The 18,587-nt window shown below is 40.4% G+C and overlaps 1 protein-coding gene across 1 annotated transcript; it reads right to left on the bottom strand.

Moving 5' to 3' along the window:
• Nucleotides 1-852: 852 nt before the first annotated feature.
• Nucleotides 853-1,966, bottom strand: LOC307069201 (thymosin beta-15C; the record flags this gene model as incomplete). The annotated part of the gene is made up of 2 exons (XM_079727390.1): nucleotides 853-941; nucleotides 1,867-1,966. 2 exons carry the CDS (start codon nucleotides 1,964-1,966, stop codon nucleotides 904-906), a joined length of 138 nt encoding a protein of 45 aa, XP_079583516.1. The 3' UTR covers nucleotides 853-903.
• Between the last annotated feature and the right edge of the window lie 16,621 nt (nucleotides 1,967-18,587).

Here is an 18,587-nt window from a genome sequence, read left to right on the forward strand (position 1 = left end):
TGCACTGCACACTGCACTGCCAAAAAGGGTACAGGGGAATTTAAAGGGATCAAAGCTAAAAGTAGAATCTGACTACCAACAGAGAAGCATGTCTGCACCAACTGGAATAGGAGTTTTTTCCTCTCCCCAGGGGTCTCATGACCATTAACCATCTATGTCAGCAAAAGGCACTCTTCCAGGTTTCATATCAGATGAAGGCAAGGGTAAAAGTTGATAGGGAACTCATCTGGCTTGGACTCACTCCTTGTAAATTAGGCTAAAGCTCAGTCACGTGGAAAGGGGAGGAGTTAGGACGGTGTGTACTAAGATGGAGCCGACAAAATGGAGTCAGTATGGTTCACCCACACAATCCCCAAAGGCCCTCCTCTGTCCAGATCAGACAGAGGAGGGCCTTTCCCATGTGCCAAATCTGCTGAAGCAGCTTTCCTGCACCCATTTTTTTTGGCTGAAAAGTACCCTTGTGTACTTTCATTCCTTAGAAGACCACCAGGAATGAACCACAGGAGCCTATTATAAACATACTGATTATATTTATTATTTTATGGCTCCATTACAAATGAAAATAAACTGTGAGAAGATGCAAAAGCATGCAACTTCATGAGATTATAAAGCAATAGAGGGAACAATTGTAGAAAGTTAAAAGTGGCTTATCCGGTAGGGGGTGCAAAGACTATAAGCACAAAGGTCATGCACGGTTAGATTATTGACAGCATCTGCCAGCTGGAATTTACGCACCAATGGAAGTTTTAAAGTGAATGTCAGGGAATGAAGGCTACCCCGACCTCTTAGCCAGGGATTATGGGTGAGAAGACATCAGAAGATGCCTAAAATCTCTACAACGTTTTACCAAAAACAAGACACTCAAGCAATGTTGAAATTTGCTTTTGCAAGGAGATCCCCATTTTATGATGTTTGACCACACTCTTTCTCCTGCTGGATAGCTGGGGAAAAAATAAACACAAAAAAATCATTAAGAGGGTATTTACCTGAGATTAAGTTCAGTTTCTTCCAAAAGAACTCTTTGCCAAGTCATTGGAGGCTGCCACACCTTCTTTAAATTTAGAATGCCAAGGCACTACACACAAATCCTCAGTCAGGTATGTGTGTGTGCAAATTAATGAGCTGAACATTTGTTAGACTCAACTGTGTGTTTCTTTTTCCCCATTTGAGAGGTAGATTTATGCTGTTGCCATATTTACCATAGGTCACTCTGAGACTGGGGGGCAAGTGAAGCACTTTCTTTAGATTTATCTATCACTATACGATTAGGAAGTTATGCCATTTCAGACAATTTTGACTAACTTTGGAACTTTCAAATAATGCTACATGACAAAACGTTTCCCTTGGCTTGGGGTTTCTCCTGCAGGCTGTAAGTGGGGAGGGCAAAATTGATCCCTTGATCCCTGGGAGACTTGAGTATACCCTATATCTAAACTGATTAGCTCACCTCATCTTGTCATCAGGTAGAGAAGGCCAAAACCACAGTTTGCATGACTCATTAGGGATGAGATCAAAGACCCAAATAGCTAGATGCAAAAAGATGCCAAATAACAAAAATCGGACAAAACTAAGATGTTTCTAATGCTATGTCCAATATTCCAAGATTGGTTTCAAGGTTGGGTTTTAGTAGTTTTCCACAAAAAGCCAGCTTTTTAAAATTCCCTCATTACTACTGGGGCCTATTTTGTGAGAACTACTTATATAAGCAAAGTAAAAAAGGCAATTATTTGATATTTTTAATGTTATACATTAAATAATTCGTACTCTGGTTATTGCCTCCTTTGTGGTAAAATTTACTAGAAGAGTTTATTTACTGAACCTATGAATTTTCACCATTGTTTGTCTCAGAAAGTCCCCATGACTTACTTTCCTTTGAGGGAAGAGTGTTTTTTTCTTTAGTGTTAGTTTTCTTCAGTTTTGACTTGTCAAACTTCTCCACTTCAGACAAGTCTGGCTTATCACTCATCTTGACTAAAAGACCAAAAAAGAAAACCATTAAAACAACTTATCTGGTAGAACTATTATCACACTAAGTAGTAACAGCCAAAATTCTCACATTTAATATCAATGTGTATTTTACCTGCTGATTTTCAATAGGAAAACAGCAACAGATCTTAGAAAAGTCATATTTTTATTAGAATACTTTTTATTACCCCACATCATTACCCCATTTCTGATAGACAGTAAATGCCATTGGATCAGGATGCACTAGAAACCAAGATGTACTAGAAACCGGGAGCCAATATGTCTGACTTTTAAAATCACAGCAAAAGTAAAATGGAGGTGATAGAAACACATGAGCAGATAGGGATAGAAGAAAAAATAAGGACTGGGTTTAACCAGCTAATTAATTTGTAAGGAGATAGCACTATTTGAGCACGTTCACTTTGTATTCAATTACTATGAGAGGGGGGCATTTTTCTTGGGGGTTAGGAAGCAGCACACAAAAAGGGGTAGCACAAATTGGACTAGTTTCTTTCCGTTTCATCTGCCCAAAGACAGTAGATTAAGGGGCTACAATAAGAGGAGGGATTAAATCCAGTCATAACTAATTACATGTCTCACAATAACTCCTTATGGCACTGGTTTGTAAACGCTGTAAGATGGCACAGCTAATTATGATCAAACCAAGAACTTCAGCAGAATGGGATAAACTAGAGTTCATTTTTATTTTACCATATTTTCCCCTCAAGAGGAGAGGGTAGTAGATGAGGCTAGGAGATGAGGTGCCATTTGATCATTCCGGGTTTGTCCAGAAGAGACAATAGGAGACCCCTGAGCCCGGAAAGCAGAGCTCTCCTGCACGTGCCTGGCCCCACCCTGGTGGGGTAAGACACGTCTAGTGCCCAGACAAGCATTGAGAGGCCCCCAAGCAGTCAGACGTCCCCAGAATGCCTCCCTTCCGTCGAGGTCACCCTAAGACCATCCTTTGACAAGCGATCAGCCGCCAATCTCCAGAGGGGGGAAACAGGGACTTCAAATAATAATAACAGGGCTGGGTTCATAGACCAGTTTGTTAGCAGCAATCTGCTTACATTTCAAAATAACTATCATCATTGTCGGGAGCCCAGTCCAACCTAACAGCCACGGGAAGGAGAGAGCGAAGGGCCAGCCCCAGAGGGCCCATTCCGAGCCCCACACTCCTCATCCCCTCAGCCTCGGACTTGCAGCCACAGCGGACTGGCCGCTCTGGGGGCTCCCCCCTCGGACCTTCCAGGGACAGACGCAGGGAGGACTCCGCATTGCACGCAGAAGGAGGCGCTGTGAAAACAAAGGCGCGGACTCGCCAGGAGGCGCAGATACGAATCGCCCGTCCCAACCCCCGCCCCTCCAATTCCAGCAGGCCCGATACGCCAGCCCTGAGGCCGCCACGCCCTCCCGTCCCCACAGTCCTCTGGCTCTGGCGGGGCCGCACATCCTCACCCGAAGGCTCGGAGACCAGGGAAAGGTAGACCGCTGAACTGAGACCGCTTGGTACACAGGACGAGGTTAGCCTTCCCATGCGAAACCCCGCAGTTATAAGCTACGTGACAGGCTCCGCCCCCAGACCCCGCCCCATTCCTCTCGGATTGCCCAAGGGATCCTAGACCCGCCTCCTCGCCCCTCCCACCTCTTTAGACTTGCTGACCTCAGTCTACTGTCTCCTCTCTACTCAGGACCTCACCCTTGCAACTGGGTGTTGATAGTGTCATACCAGATCCGCCTATCCAGACCACATCCAAGCCCACTGATTCCCCAAGGGATCAGTGGCTGGCCTACCTGCTCTCCTTCTCCCACTACTTTCATCCTGAGGGTCCACTTCCCTTCCTCCCAAGTACACTCACTCCTCCACGATAATAGTGGCCTCTACAATAAGCAGACACATTTTACCCAGTTAGCTTTGAACGTCCAAAACTCCGAGATCCAAGCTGAAGGAGCCGTAATCAGGTACTCTTGGCTTTTTATATTCAAAGGACCCTAAGTATGCGGTGACAACGAGTGATGCTCAATGTCTGTTCTGATCCTTGGCCAGGTGTTGGAGGAGGGACGCTCATGGAAAGGGTGGGTAGTTCAGGATCATTCACTCCCACAACTGGGCATTTCTGTGACAGTGGTACGCTCCTATGTAAAAGTCACATTTTCTAATTTTTCAGCCACTGAACATGGTAGCAATGTAATCAGAGGAGAATCTGCTGAGGCTATTCATCTATATATCTCTAATCCCGAGCACCTTGCTTGGTCTACAGTAGACACTTAGATAAATACCCGTCTTTAGTTTGAAGTAATAAATCCAGGATAGAGCAGAATTTTTGGACAGCAGCACCACCCAGTGTCTATGTTGGGAGACAAAAAGGAGACTCCAGTAGGTACTTGAAAAAACTAAATATTCAAGGTCATTTTCTGGATACTCACCCAGAACCTTAGAGCATTAAGGTAAAATGGAGATAGGACTATGTCTTTAGCTTGCATGCCATATTTTCCATAAGGCTCATGTATGGTGGTAGATATCTACATAGATCAGCAATTACTCTCTCCTGAAGCATTTCTCAGGCCTTCCCCGGCTCTCTCCATTTCCTTTTCTATGCTCTTGTAGCACGATGTGCTAACTTGAGAGTTTTGTATGTTCATTGGAGGAACTGTTAATGCAGAAAGGCACGCTCATTCAACAAATAACATTCATTGAGTAGCTACAACGTTCCAGGCATTAAATATAACAAACACCAGTATTTCCACCACTCAGATTTGGATGCTGTTATATTTAGGTATATTTACTTTGTCTTTTTTTTTTTTTTTTTGCGTTATGCGGGCCTCTCACTGTTGTGGCCTCTCCCGTTGCGGAGCACAGGCTCCGGACGCGCAGGCCCAGCGGCTATGGCTCACGGGCCCAGCCACTCCACGGCATGTGGGATCCTCCCGGACCGGGGCACGAACCCGTGTCCCCTGCATCGGCAGGCGGACTCTCAACCACTGTGCCACCAGGGAAGCCCTACTTTGTCTTTTTTTTAAGGAATAAAAACATTACAGAAAAATTGAGGTTTCCTTGACCTTCACCCCATTTCCATTCCCCTCCCACTTCCCCAGGGTTACTCCTATCCTGAATATGATATATAGTTTCTAGCCCATTTTTCTTTCACTACAGATTTATGTGTTTCCAGGAGCAACATGGAGCGTTCTGTGGACCAGTGCTCCAGGTGTAAGACTGAATTTCCATATCCCTTGGGGTTGACAGCAAGCCTCAGACACTCACCTCCCCACCCCTAGCCGAAACTTCAAAGTCTATCTTGAATCTATCTGCCTCAAATCCATCAGAACTCATCTCATCAATGTCCAACCCCACTTGTGTCAGTCACCACAAGAGCCCCCATATCCCCGCAATACCCCTCAACTCCCACATTCTAACTTCCATAAGGCTGTGACCCCATTCTCTCTTTAGCTCACTTCTCACAACCCTTCCTTACTCCTAAAACACAATGCAACCTCAATAATTCCTCCATATCGCCACCCTCTTCTCTGAATGTGACTTTCATTGTCTTGCCTTAACAGAAACCAGGTTCTTCCCTGAGGACTCTGTGTCCCCTGAAGCCCACTCAAGAGAAGTAGATGATTTTTCTCTCCCATCACCTTTGTACCACAGAGCCTGAAGCTCTGGTCAATGTCTTCCTTGCTTCTCACTGCTACCTTTAGAGCATTCCTCTCCCACATCCCTGAAAACCTCCAGCTTTTGACAGCTTGTGTCACCAACTAGACTTCATTGCCATCATCTACCAAACCTCAGTGCTCCTCTCCCTTATTTCTCAAAGATTTTAGCTCCTGGAACTATGTCATTCCCAACAGTAGTAGTCCTGTCTTAATTCCTGGTGAGCTCAAGAATGATCATTCTGATACGCTGGCTCCTTCATTTCTCCTTCATGACATTGACCTTAACCCCAACTCAGCTACTCATTTGCATGGCCATACCCTAGGCCTTGTCGCAGCAATTACAGCAATCCCTGGATAATCTCAATTTCAAACATCCCTCTTTATGACCATCACCTCCTCTTTTTCCAGCTCATTCCCTTTGGTACCCAGACCCCACTATCCTTTTTTTTTTTTTTGGTACGTGGGACTCTCACTGTTGTGGCCTCTTCCGTTGTGGAGCACAAGCTCCGGATGTGCAGGCTCAACGGCCATGGCTCACGGGCCCAGCTGCTCCGCGGCATGTGGGATCTTCCCGGACCAGGGCACGAACCCTTGTCCCCTGCATCGGCAGGCGGACTCTCAACCACTGCGCCACCAGGGAAGCCCAGAACCCACTATCCTTTAACCTCACAAAAATCTCCAGTCCATTGGTTTTGCCAGATTTCACCATCTCTCGGTCCCTTATTGTTTTCTCTCCCCTCCTTCCCTAGCTCAAATGTCATGCTCCGTCTTTATAATCACTCATTGACATATACCCTCCAGTCTCCTGCCCCTCTCTCACTTTGTTTCCTTCCCTGGCAAAATCATAACTCTAGCTAAGTCCAAATACACCTCAAGGAGCCTGAACTCACACAGCTAAACCTGGCTAGAGGAAAATACGCAACCACAAACTTCTGAATTTTGAACTTTCCCCGGGCTATCAATATGTGGTACGATACTCTCTCGTGATGCTGGGCAGCAGCAGAGAGCTTCAGCTCCCAGTCAGCCACACGATTATGGGGTAAACAACTCATACTGATATACTTCCAATAATTCTGTACCCATTCAACCATTCTGTTTTTCACTTTCAGTACAATATTCAGTAAATTACATGAGATATTCAACATTTTATTATAAAAGAGGTTTTGTGTTAGATGATTTTGCCCAAATGTAGGCTAATCAATGTAAATGTTCTGAGCATGTTTCAGGCAGGTTAGGCTAAGCTATGATGTTGGGTAGGTTAGTTGTATTTAATGCATTTTCGACTTATAATATTTTCAATTTACAATGGGTTTATCCAGATGTAGCTCCATCATAAGTTGAGGAAGGTCTTTAGATCTCTTTCTCTCACACCAGTTCAACAATATCACTACGATCTCTCGCCCCTTTATCACCACCATCAATGTTGTGCTCTCTACTAGGTCGTTTCTATCAGGATACCATCATGCTGTTATTTCTTATCTTCACGTAAATACATTCTCATCATTATATATGGAATATATATATATTCTCTTAACTCCACTTCTGCAACTGCTAGCATCCTATTTCTTTGCTGCCCTTTGAGGCACATTTTTCTTTACAGATGTATGTAATATACACCTCCATGTGCAATATTTGAACACGAATATTTGAAGGCATCGTTTGAACCAGTTCCTGGTCTAAGACCACATTCCCCTAGGCTTTCTACCTACATCAATCTGGTGTCAGGAGGGAGCCCCAGACAATTTTCCTTCCATAGCCCCCTACCCTCTCTGCCTGCTCTCCACCTCACTCACTCTGCCCCAACCATGGTCTCTCTGCTGTTCCTCAAAAAAGTCACAGTCACTTTTGCCTATGGCCTTTTCAATGTCCATTCCATCTGTCAGGAACGTTCTTCCCTCAGATATCCACTTGGACTACTCCTTCACCCCTTTGTGATAGTTGTCTCTATTCACTGATTCCAATTTTTCTCCTCCTTCCTATTCTCATCTGAACACATTCCAATCAGAGGTACACCTCCACCACTCCACTGAAATTGCCATTCTCAAGGTCATGACTAATTTCTACACTGATCAGTCCAATGGTCAATTCTTAGTCCTTACTGGACCTATCAGCAGCATTTGGCACAGCTGATGAGCCCCTCCTCCTCAGTTCACTGTCTTCAGTTGGCTTCCAGGACCCCACATTCTCCTGGCTTCCTCTGACCTCAGTGGCTGCTTCTTCTCAGTGACCTTTACTGGTTCCTCTTCTCCTTCCCAACCTCTTAAAATGGGAGTGCCCCCGGGCTTGGTCCCTGTTCTTCTCATTTCTATCTACACTCCCTTGGTGATCTCTTCCAGTCCTATGCTGTAAAACACTTTCTATACTGATAACTCTTAAATTCAAGTCTGCAGACCAGATCTGTATTGCTGCCTACTCAGCACCTCCACTCAGATGTCTAATAGACATCTCAAACTCAAAATGTCCCAGATTGAATTCCTAATCATTTTCCCCCAAACCTGCTCCTCCTACAGCCAGCCCCATCTCAATTGATGGCAATCATATCAGTCCATATGCTCAGGCCAAAAATCTTGACATTATCTTCAATTCCTCCCTTTCTCTCCCACTGTACATCCAACCCATCAGGAAATCATTTTGGTTCTAATTCAGAGTGTACCCAAAATCCAATCATTTCTTACCATCACCATTGCTACATATAAGGTCTAATATACCATCATCTCTCATCTGAATAACTAAAATAGCCTTCTAAGAGATCTCTCTGTTTTCATTCTTGATCCTCTATGGTTTATTCCCTACACAAAGAAATTAAGTGATCATTTTTAAATATAAATGAAATCCTTGTACTTCTCTGCTCAAAATCCTGAAAAGATAGCCAGTTCCATTCAGAGTGAGAAGCAAAGTCCCTACGAAAGCCCTACATTTTCTGTCTCTCCATTATATCTCTAACCTCCCCATCTGCTCTCTTCCTCATTCACTCTGTCCCATCTGTGGCCTCCTTACAGTTCCACAGAGAAGCCAAGCTCACTGTTGCCATAGGGCCTTTGGAGTGCTCTTTTCCAAGTTATCCATTTATTTAAATTCTCTCACTTCCTTCAAGGCTCAAATCTCACCATTTCAATGAAGACTATCTGAACTATCCTATTTAATGCTGCAACCTGCCCATCCCTATTCTATCTGTCTTACCCTGCTCTGCTTTCATCATTCTCTAACGCACTATACAACTTATTTACTTGCTATGCTTATTGCTTTATTTCAGTCTTCCCCCATTGAAATGTAAAGTCCATGAGGGCAAGACCTCTGTTCTGTTCACTGAGTTTAAGTACCTAGAATTGTGCACAAAATGAAGATTTGTTAAGTGAGTTGTTTTCTCATGATTTTTGCTTCATGGTAAATTATATCACACTGTGTGTAATCATCTACAACTTGATTTTTTCACCCATTATGCTTTTTAGATTTATCCATGTTCATGCTATAACATATGTACATCCATTTTAACTGGTATATAATATTCCATTATATGAATAGTTTCCTTATGCATTTCCATTCTTGTGGACATTTGGGTTGCTTCCTTTTTTTCTATTAGAAACAGTGCTTCAATTCATATTCTTGTTATAGCCTCCTATTACTCTATCAGTGTGTTTCCTAGAAGTGGAATTGCTAAATGACGGAGTATGTTGATCTTCAACCTCACTGGACATTGCCAAATAGCTTGTCATAGTGATTGCACCAATTTACACACATATCAGCTATAGAAGAGTCCTCATTTCCCCCACATTCTTGCAGATAAGTATTTTTAAATTTCTTTTTACCAATCTAACAGGTGAAAATGAGCATTTCCCTAGCGTTTGATTCTGCCTTTCCCAGATTATTTCATGACATGAGCACTTTTTATAGGTTTTCTGGCCAAACTCATTTCTTCTTCTGTGAATTACCTTTTGATATCTTTTACCCATTTTTCTTTTGTTTGTCCTCTTAATATTGCTTCTTATGGGTGCTTAACATATTCTATATTCTAATTATTTGTCTGTAACATATTTTGCAATCCTATTTTGTTGGTTTGGTTTACAAACCATTCCTATTTGGTTTACAACAAGTGTAATTGGAATAAACCTGTTTAAGGAAAGAACAACTTTTGGTGAACATGCAACTCTACTGGTGGGAAAGTATCCTATTAGGCAGGTGTTGAAAATGTTTTACTTAAGTATAAAATACATACAGAAAAATGGACATATCTTAAGTGTGCATCTTGATGAATGTTCACAAAATGAAGACACCCATATAAACAGCCCACAGATCAAGACCATCCTTTATCCATCAATTATCCATCCTTTCTCCACTCTTTTGCAGTGCCACATCCTTCATAAATCAATTTCCTGTATATGCCATTTCCAATTTTGTAATGGATTGTCAAGTTCCACAAAAATGGGCCTGTTAATATTTTGATTGGAATGTTATTGGACTTATGGATTAATTTGAGATGAATTGCTAACTTATTGACATGAAGTCTTCCCATGCATAAATGCAGTATTGTTGGGAGACCCAATCCACCATGGGCCCTGAGCATCCCTGCATCTTCTTGCTGAGTATGCCAAAAATGCAAGTCCCTGAAGACTGTTTATCTGAGCCATTTCTCAGGGTCATGTTTGCAATAAATGATGAAGAAGTATCTCCCCACAGACAAAGAGAAGGCTTGTTTCTATTTTCCATAAAATCCGTGGAGCTTCCAAACTCATTGTTCCTCTCCTGTAATGCAATCCACTATGTGTGCAGCCATCTATCATGAGTCCTTTACATCATCCTTGTGAGACTTGGCGGAGCATTAGAAACAGATGCAAACCAACATGAAGCTCTGGTTACTGCTTTTGTTGTCAGTAATAAAGTCCTTTGTCTCTCACCCAAGAGTCTCATGTCTTATGCCAGAATCCATGAAACTAGGGCAGGCTAATGTCTTAGCTTGTACATAGGCAAAATCCCAGACCCTGTGCAGGTCTTGACAAGTATATTTCTTCACTTTCAGATATTTTTAAATGTCCTTTAGTACAATTTTATACTTTTATGCGTAATGGCTTGTTCATATTTGTTAGCTATCTTTTTAGCTGCCTTATAGATTTGGGGGCTACTGTGAATGGGTTATTTTTTCTACTGAATTTTCTAACTGGTTGTTGAATTCTACATCCTTTTTAAACATCAGTAGTGTAGCTATTCATATGGAATAATGTATTTTTCCCTCAACAGACTGTTGGCTTCTCTTGAGAGCAGAAACCATGACTTATTTATGTCTGTATTCTTCCAAAGAAATATTTAGTTCAATGCACATTTATTGAACAACTACTATGTATCAGTTGCTAAATAAGGAGTGAGAGGCATTTAACCATCAATAAAACAGGGTACCTGCTCTCAAGGAGTTTATAAAATGTGAAGAAGACCAAAACATCCACAGACTATTACCATTAAGAAAGTTATATGATGCATGATAGCAGAGATATAAACAAAGTACTATGGAAGTAGGGGCAATTCAATGTGATTTGGAGGATTATAGAAGTTTTCATACCATATGGTGTATTTGAGTTGGGCCTCACAAGGTAATCAGCATCTAGACTGGTACAGATGGAAAGCAGGGGAAGGGAGATGACTTCTCATACCATGCCTGGCATTCAAAGTCATCCACAATTTAGGCCCATGCTATTTTTCTGTACCCAGATGTTTAGTCCTCGAGGGGATAGGAACTAGCCTCTTATCCATTAATGCTTTCCCAAATTCATAATATTTGAGTTCCCACCTGTTGCTTTACATTGTAACACACTGATTAAAAGCAGAAGATTTAGAATCAGATAAATTTGGATTCGGGCCCAGGCTCTATAACTTACTGACTATGAGATCTTGGGCAAATGAAAACTAGTAATAATGCTTATCTCACAGGATTGTGTGATAGATTAGATAATTCTTGTAAAGCTTTAGTATAGTACCTGGTACAGAGTATGCACTCAGTATACATTAACTGTTATGAATGGTAACTCTATTTTATCCATCCCTCTGGTATTAATTCTCAAGTCAATCAAAACACACTTATTGTATATCCACAATGTGTAATAGATTGTATTCGATATAATGAAGAACACAAAGATGAATAAGACCCTTCCTCTGCCCTCAGTGACCTGTCAAGTAAAGGATATAAAATATGTACACAAGTAATCATGAGGCAAGGCAAATTAAAAGACCTGGACTTTCTCTCTGGCCCTCCATAGCATGAGGAAGTTGGAACATGATCACCAAGATTACTTCCAAGTCTAACATGATTGTATGACTTCTATGATTGTAAGTGCTACATCAAGGTTACTAAGTACCAGGGGAAAGTGGAAAAGAGGTTAAACCTGATTCTACCTGGGAGAGTCGGGGATGCCTGCAGAGAGGAAATGACATTTGAATTGTGTTATAATACACGGGTATCACTTGGTGAGGGAAGAAATGGGAGGAATGGAATTCTGTGAAGAGAGAAAAATAAGAACAAAGGGAAGTGTAGGGCACACTCAGGGAATACCCAGTAGTCTTGTATGGTTGGAACATTGGGATTCATAATGTTTACGTAGGGAAAAATATAGTGGAAGCAGTAAACTGGTGTCAGATCATGGAGAACCTTGAATGTCATGTTAAACCATTTGGATTTTATCTATAAGCTGTTCACATTGGAAGGTGGTAAAGAGATCTGTTAAAAAGAGTTGTGGCAGTTGTTCAGGTGTAAAATAGAAAGGGGCTGAACAAGGGCTGTGGGTCTAATAATAGAAAAGAAAGGGCAGAAATCTTTCAGCATTTTCCTTTTTTTTTTTTTTTGGCCACACTCCGCGGCTTGTGGGATTTTAGTTCCCGGACCAGGGATCAAACCCGGGCTCTCAGCAGTGAGAGAACAGAGTCCTAACTACTGGACTGCCAGGGAATTCTCTCAGCTTTTTTTCATATACTACTTTGTGTGTATTATTGAATAATTTTGAATCAAACATTTCTTCAGGGTGGGAACGATTCATTCATTCTAGAAATATTTATTGAGTACCACTCAATAGATGCAAGCCACTCTTCTGGGCACTGGAAATACAGTGGTGAATGAAAGAGTCAAGGTCCCTATATGTTAAGACTATTTCTGTTGAAAGTATCAAAAAATGATGATACCACTGGAAGTGGGAAGACTAGGTTCAGGTGGGTAGGGGAAAATAGAAAGTTCAATCTTTGACATATTAACTTTGGGATGCCTACAAAATATCTCAGTGGAAATGTCAAGTAAGCAGTTGGATATAGACACCTTGAGCTTTTTTTGTGCTCCATCCCACAGTTCTTCTCCATTAACATAGTAATTTGTTTAAGGTGAAATGTTTACTTTTTGAAAACTTGATTGGCATCTTTATAGATAATACTATATTACCTTAATCAATATATATTATATTATAATGACTGTCAATATGAGGGAGCAACACATATAAACTGATTTATCAACACAAGATGTATATTCTTGCTTAAAGCAAAACAGAAGAGCATTACCTATAAGAAACATATTAAAATCTCATTCCTGAGAATCCTCTTTACTGTTAGCAATTTTTTTAAATTCAGCAATTAGTAAAAATCCAACAAAAGATATGTTAGACACTATGAAAAATATTATGAAACTTTGAGAAACATTAAAATTAGAGTCTTAATCATTATTTTTGCTTACATTAAAACTCAACAGTTACTTTTGCGCAAATTAAAATCTCAACAATAATTTTTGTAGAAAATAAAATCTCAGCAACTATTTTGGTAGATATTGATAAGAACAGTTAAGAAACTCTTGAAGAACAAAAATGAGGTGGGAAGAATTTCCCTATCAGATAGCAAGACTCATTACAACATTACAGTAATTAAGGCAATGCCATATTGGCACAAGATTAGACAAATAGATAAATGGAACAGAACAGAGAGGCCACAAATATTCCGAAGAATATATGAACACATGATATTTGACAGAGTTGGCATTATGAATGAGTGGCGAAAGGAGAGATTTTTCAACGAATGATATGGGGCAATTGGGTATTTGTAAGGAAAAATAATGAAATTGGACGTCAATTCTCACACTCCATACAAAACTTAAATTCAAGTATATTAAAGACCTAAGTGTAAAAGGCAAAATTATAGAAATTTCAAATGTTAATAAAGGAGAATATCCTCATGATGTTGGGATAGGGAAGGATTTCTTTGAAAAGACACAAAAAGCGCTATGGATAAAGAAAAAAAGATTAATAACTTTGACTATAGTATAATTAGGACTTCTCTTTGTTGAAAGAAACCATCAGGGAAATGACCAAAAAATAAGAGACAAAGTGGGAAAAGATATATGCAACACATATAAAGGACAAAGAAATAAAGTTAGAATATATAAATAACACCTACAAATTAATTTTTAAATGGCACACTACCCAATAGAAAAAAAATTGGCAGATGTATTGAATAAATGCTTTACAAAATAATAAATCTTAACGTCTGATAGGCTTATGAAAAGATGCTCAAGAGAAGAAAAAGAAATAAAAGGAATCCAAATTGGAAAAGAAGCAAAACAGTCACTGTTTGCAGATGACATGATACTATATAGAGACAATCCTAAAGATGCCACCAGAAAACTACTAGAGCTATTCAATGAATTTCGTAAAGTACCAGGATACAAAATTAATGCACAGAAATCTCTTGCATTCCTATCTCTAACAACAAAAAGTCTGAACGAGAAATTAAGGATACAGTCCCATTTACCATTGCAACAAAAAGAATAAAATACCTAGGAATAAACCTACCTAAGGAGACAAAAGACCTGTATACAGAAAACTATAAGCCACTGATGAAAGAAATTAAAGATGATACACACAGATGGAGAGACGTACCATCTTCTTGGATTAGAAGTATCAACAACGTGAAAATGACTATACTACCTAAAGCAATCTACCGATTAAATTCAATACCTATCAAACTACCAATGGCATTTTTCACAGAACTAGAACAAAAAAATTCACAATTTGTATGGAAACACAAAAGACCCCGAATAGCCAAAGCAATCTTGAGAAAGAAAAACCGAGCTGCAGGAATCAGGATCCCTGACTTCAGACTATACTACAAAGCTACAGTAATCAAGACTGTATGGTACTGGCACAAGAACAGAAATATAGATCAATGAAACAGGATAGAAAGCCCAGAGGTAAAGCCACACACATATGGTCACCTTATCTTTGATAAAGGAGGCAAGAATATACAATGGAGAATAGACAACCTGTTCAACAAATGGTGCTGGGAAAACTGGACAGCTACATGTAAAAGAATGAAATTAGAACACTTCCTAACATCATACACACAAATAAACATAAAATGGCTTAAAGACCTAAATGTAAGGCCAGACACTATAAAATTCTTAGAGAAAAACATAGGAAAACATAGAGAACACTCTATGATATACATCACAGCAAGATCCTTTTTGACCCACCTCCTAGAGAAATGGAAGTAAAAACAAAAATAAACAAATGGGACCTAATGAAACTTAAAAGCTTTGGCACAGCAAAACAAACCATAAACAAGATAAAAAGACAACTGTCAGAATGGGAGAAAATATTTGCATATGAAGCACCTGACAAAGGATTAATCTCCAAAATATACAAGCAGCTCATGCAGCTCAGTATCAATAAAAAAAACAACCCAATCCAAAAATGGGCAGAAGACCTAAATAGACATTTCTTCAAAGAAGATATACAGATTGCCAACAAACACATGAAAGAATGCTCAACATCACTAACCATTAGAGAAATGCAAATCAAAACTACAATGAGGTATCCCCTCACACCAGTCAGAATGGCCATCAACAAAAAATCTACAAACAGTAAATGCTGGAGAGGGTGTGGAGAAAAGGGAACCCTCTTGCACTGTTGGTGGGAATGTAAATTGATACAGCCACTATGGAGAACAGTATGGAGGTTCCTTAAAAAACTAAAAATAGAACTACCATACAACCCAGCAATCCCACTACTGGGCATATACCCTGAGAAAACCATAATTCAAAAAGAGTCATGTACCACAATGTTCATTGCAGCTCTATTTACAATAGCCAGGACATGGAAGCAACTTATGTGTCCATCGACAGATGAATGGATGAAGAAGATGTGGCACATATATAAAATGGAATATTACTCAGCCATAAAAAGAAACAAAACTGAGTTATTTGTAGTGAGGTGGATGGACTTAGAGACTGTCATACAGAGTGAAGGAAGTCAGAAAGAGAAAAACAAATACCATATGCTAACACATATATATGGAATCTAAAAAAAAAAAGGTTTTGAAGAACATACAGGCAGGACAGGAATAAAGACAGACGTGGAGAATGGACTTGAGGACACGGGGAGGGGGAAGGGTAACCTGAGATGAAGTGAGAGAGTGGCATTGACATATATACACTACCAAATGTAAAATAGATAGATAGTTGGAAGCAGCCGCATAGCACAGGGAGATCAGCTCAGTGCTTTGTGACCGCCTAGAGGGGTGGGATAGGGAGGGTGGGAGGGAGATGCAAGAGGGAGGTGATAATGGGGATATATGTATATATATAGATGATTCACTTTGTTATACAGCAGAAACTAACACAACATTGTAAAGCAGTTGTACGCCAATAAAAATGTTTAAAAAAAGAACCAAAAAAATCATTAAGATCAAATGAGAGGCCATTTTACACCCACCAGGTTGGCAAAAATGTTAAAGTCTGATAATAACAAATGTTGCCAGCAGGTGGAGCAATGGGAACTGCTAGTAAGTGTAAATTGGTACACAGCATTAGGAAAAGTTAGTCATGAGGAAAAGTTAGGCATCATCTAGTTACACTGAAAGTGCCTATACCCTATAAACCAACAATTCCACTCTTAGGTAAATATCCTAGAGACGTCTGTAGTTATACACACTACTAAGAATATTCATGGTAGCACTGTTTTTTAACAGTCAAAAACTGGAAACAAGCAGAATGTCCCTAAAAGTTTTCATGGATAAATTGTGGTATATTCACACAATAGTACATACAAAAATAAAAGTGAAATAACCAAACAACAGTGAGATACCACTATACACATACTTGAATGGCCAAAATTCATAACACTGACAACATCAAATGCTGGCAAGGATGTGGAGCAGCAGGAATGCTCATTCATTGCTGATGGGAATGCAAAATGGTACAGCCACTTTGGAAGGCAGTTTGGCAATTTCTTACCAAACTATACCATATACTTACTATACAATCCAGCAATTGTGCTCCTTAACATTTATCCAGAAGAGTTTAAAACTTACAGCCACATAAAAACCTGCACACGGATGTTTATAACAGCTTTATTCATAACTGCCAAAGCTTGGAAGCAATCCAGATGTCCTTCGGTAGATGAACGGATAAATAAACTGATAAATCCTGATGATGGAATTATTATTCAGTGCTAAAATGAAATGAGCCACTAAAAGCCATGGAGCAACCTTAAATGCACATTACTAAGTGAAGGATGCCAATCTGAAAAGGCTACATACTGTATGATTCCAACTATATGACATTCTGGAAAAGGCAAAACTATGGAGATAGTAAAAGATCAGTGTTTGCCAGAGGTTGGGCGGGAAGGCAGAACAGGCAGAGCACAGAGGATTGGGGGGGAGGCAATGAAACTACTTTGTATGATACTATAATGGTGGATACCTGTCATTATACATTTGTCCAAACCCATACAATATACAGCCCTAAGAGTGAACCCTAAGGTAAACTGGACTTTGGGTGATAATGACGTATCAATATAGATTCGTCAGTTGTAACAAATGTACCACTCTGGTGTGGGATGTTGATAATTGGTGAGGCTATGTACCTGTGGCAGCAGGGCGTATATGGGAATTTTCCCATACCTTCCTCTCAAATTTGCTGTGAACCTTAAACTTCTCTAAAAAAAACATCTTTTTAAAGTAAATTTATCACAGTTTAGAAAAATGAAATAACTACAACTACCTGCAACAATATGGATGAATCTCACAAATAATATGAAAGAAGTAGTCACAATTCCAAGTATATACAGTTCAAATATCTGTAAAATAAAACTGTGCTGTTTAGGGATGCTTATACGGAATGTTAGGGAACCGTTGACTGAAACTGCCCTCCCTGGCCAGGCAGGATAATAACTGCTTGCATGAGTTATCTCACAACAGGAGGTCCTGATAAGGAACATAGAACTGACAAGCTACAGCCAGCCAGAAGAATTCAGGAGGGGCAAAAAGGAGGGAGGAAATGCCAGCCCATAATATGTTCTGCCAACCTCCCAGAAACCTTCACGCTGGAATCCATCTTGGCTGAGAGATGCACACGCCACCAGGAAGGACCCTGAGTCAGACCAAATATGGGCACAGGCAAGATGACTGGCCAGAGACAACCTGGAAACTAACCCCACCACCATAAACCCTGAGACTGCGAGCCATGTGGCAGAGCAGTTCTCCTGTTTCCTTACCCTGCTGCCCAGGTGCTCCTCCCCAGTAAAGCCTTTTGCTTTGTCAGCATGTGTTTCTCCTCGGACAATTCATTTCTGAGTGTTAGACAAGAGCCCACTCTCGGGCCCTTGAAGGTGTCCCCCTCCCGGTAACAAGAAGATAAATCTATAAAGAAAAGTAAAGAAATGATATCATAATAGTCAGGATAGGGGTTATCTCTAGGATGGGTGGAGGAATGTCATCAGTGAGGGGCCTGGAGTGCAGGAGGACTAGGGCTGGGGGTTATCAAGATGTTGCATTTTTTGTCTTGGGTGGTCATTACATGGACAATAGCTTTATAAATGCTCTTTTAACTGGCAGTTCTCTTCTGAATGCTTCTCTTTTCCTAATGAATTAGAAAGTAAGGTCATGAACTGGGACTGAGGATGGGGGAGGAAGTGTTGAAGATTTGAGGAAAAGGAAGATGGTATGAAAGAAACAAA

Source organism: Hyperoodon ampullatus, assembly GCF_949752795.1.
Source record: "Hyperoodon ampullatus genome assembly, chromosome: X".
Lineage (NCBI taxonomy): Eukaryota > Metazoa > Chordata > Mammalia > Artiodactyla > Ziphiidae > Hyperoodon > Hyperoodon ampullatus.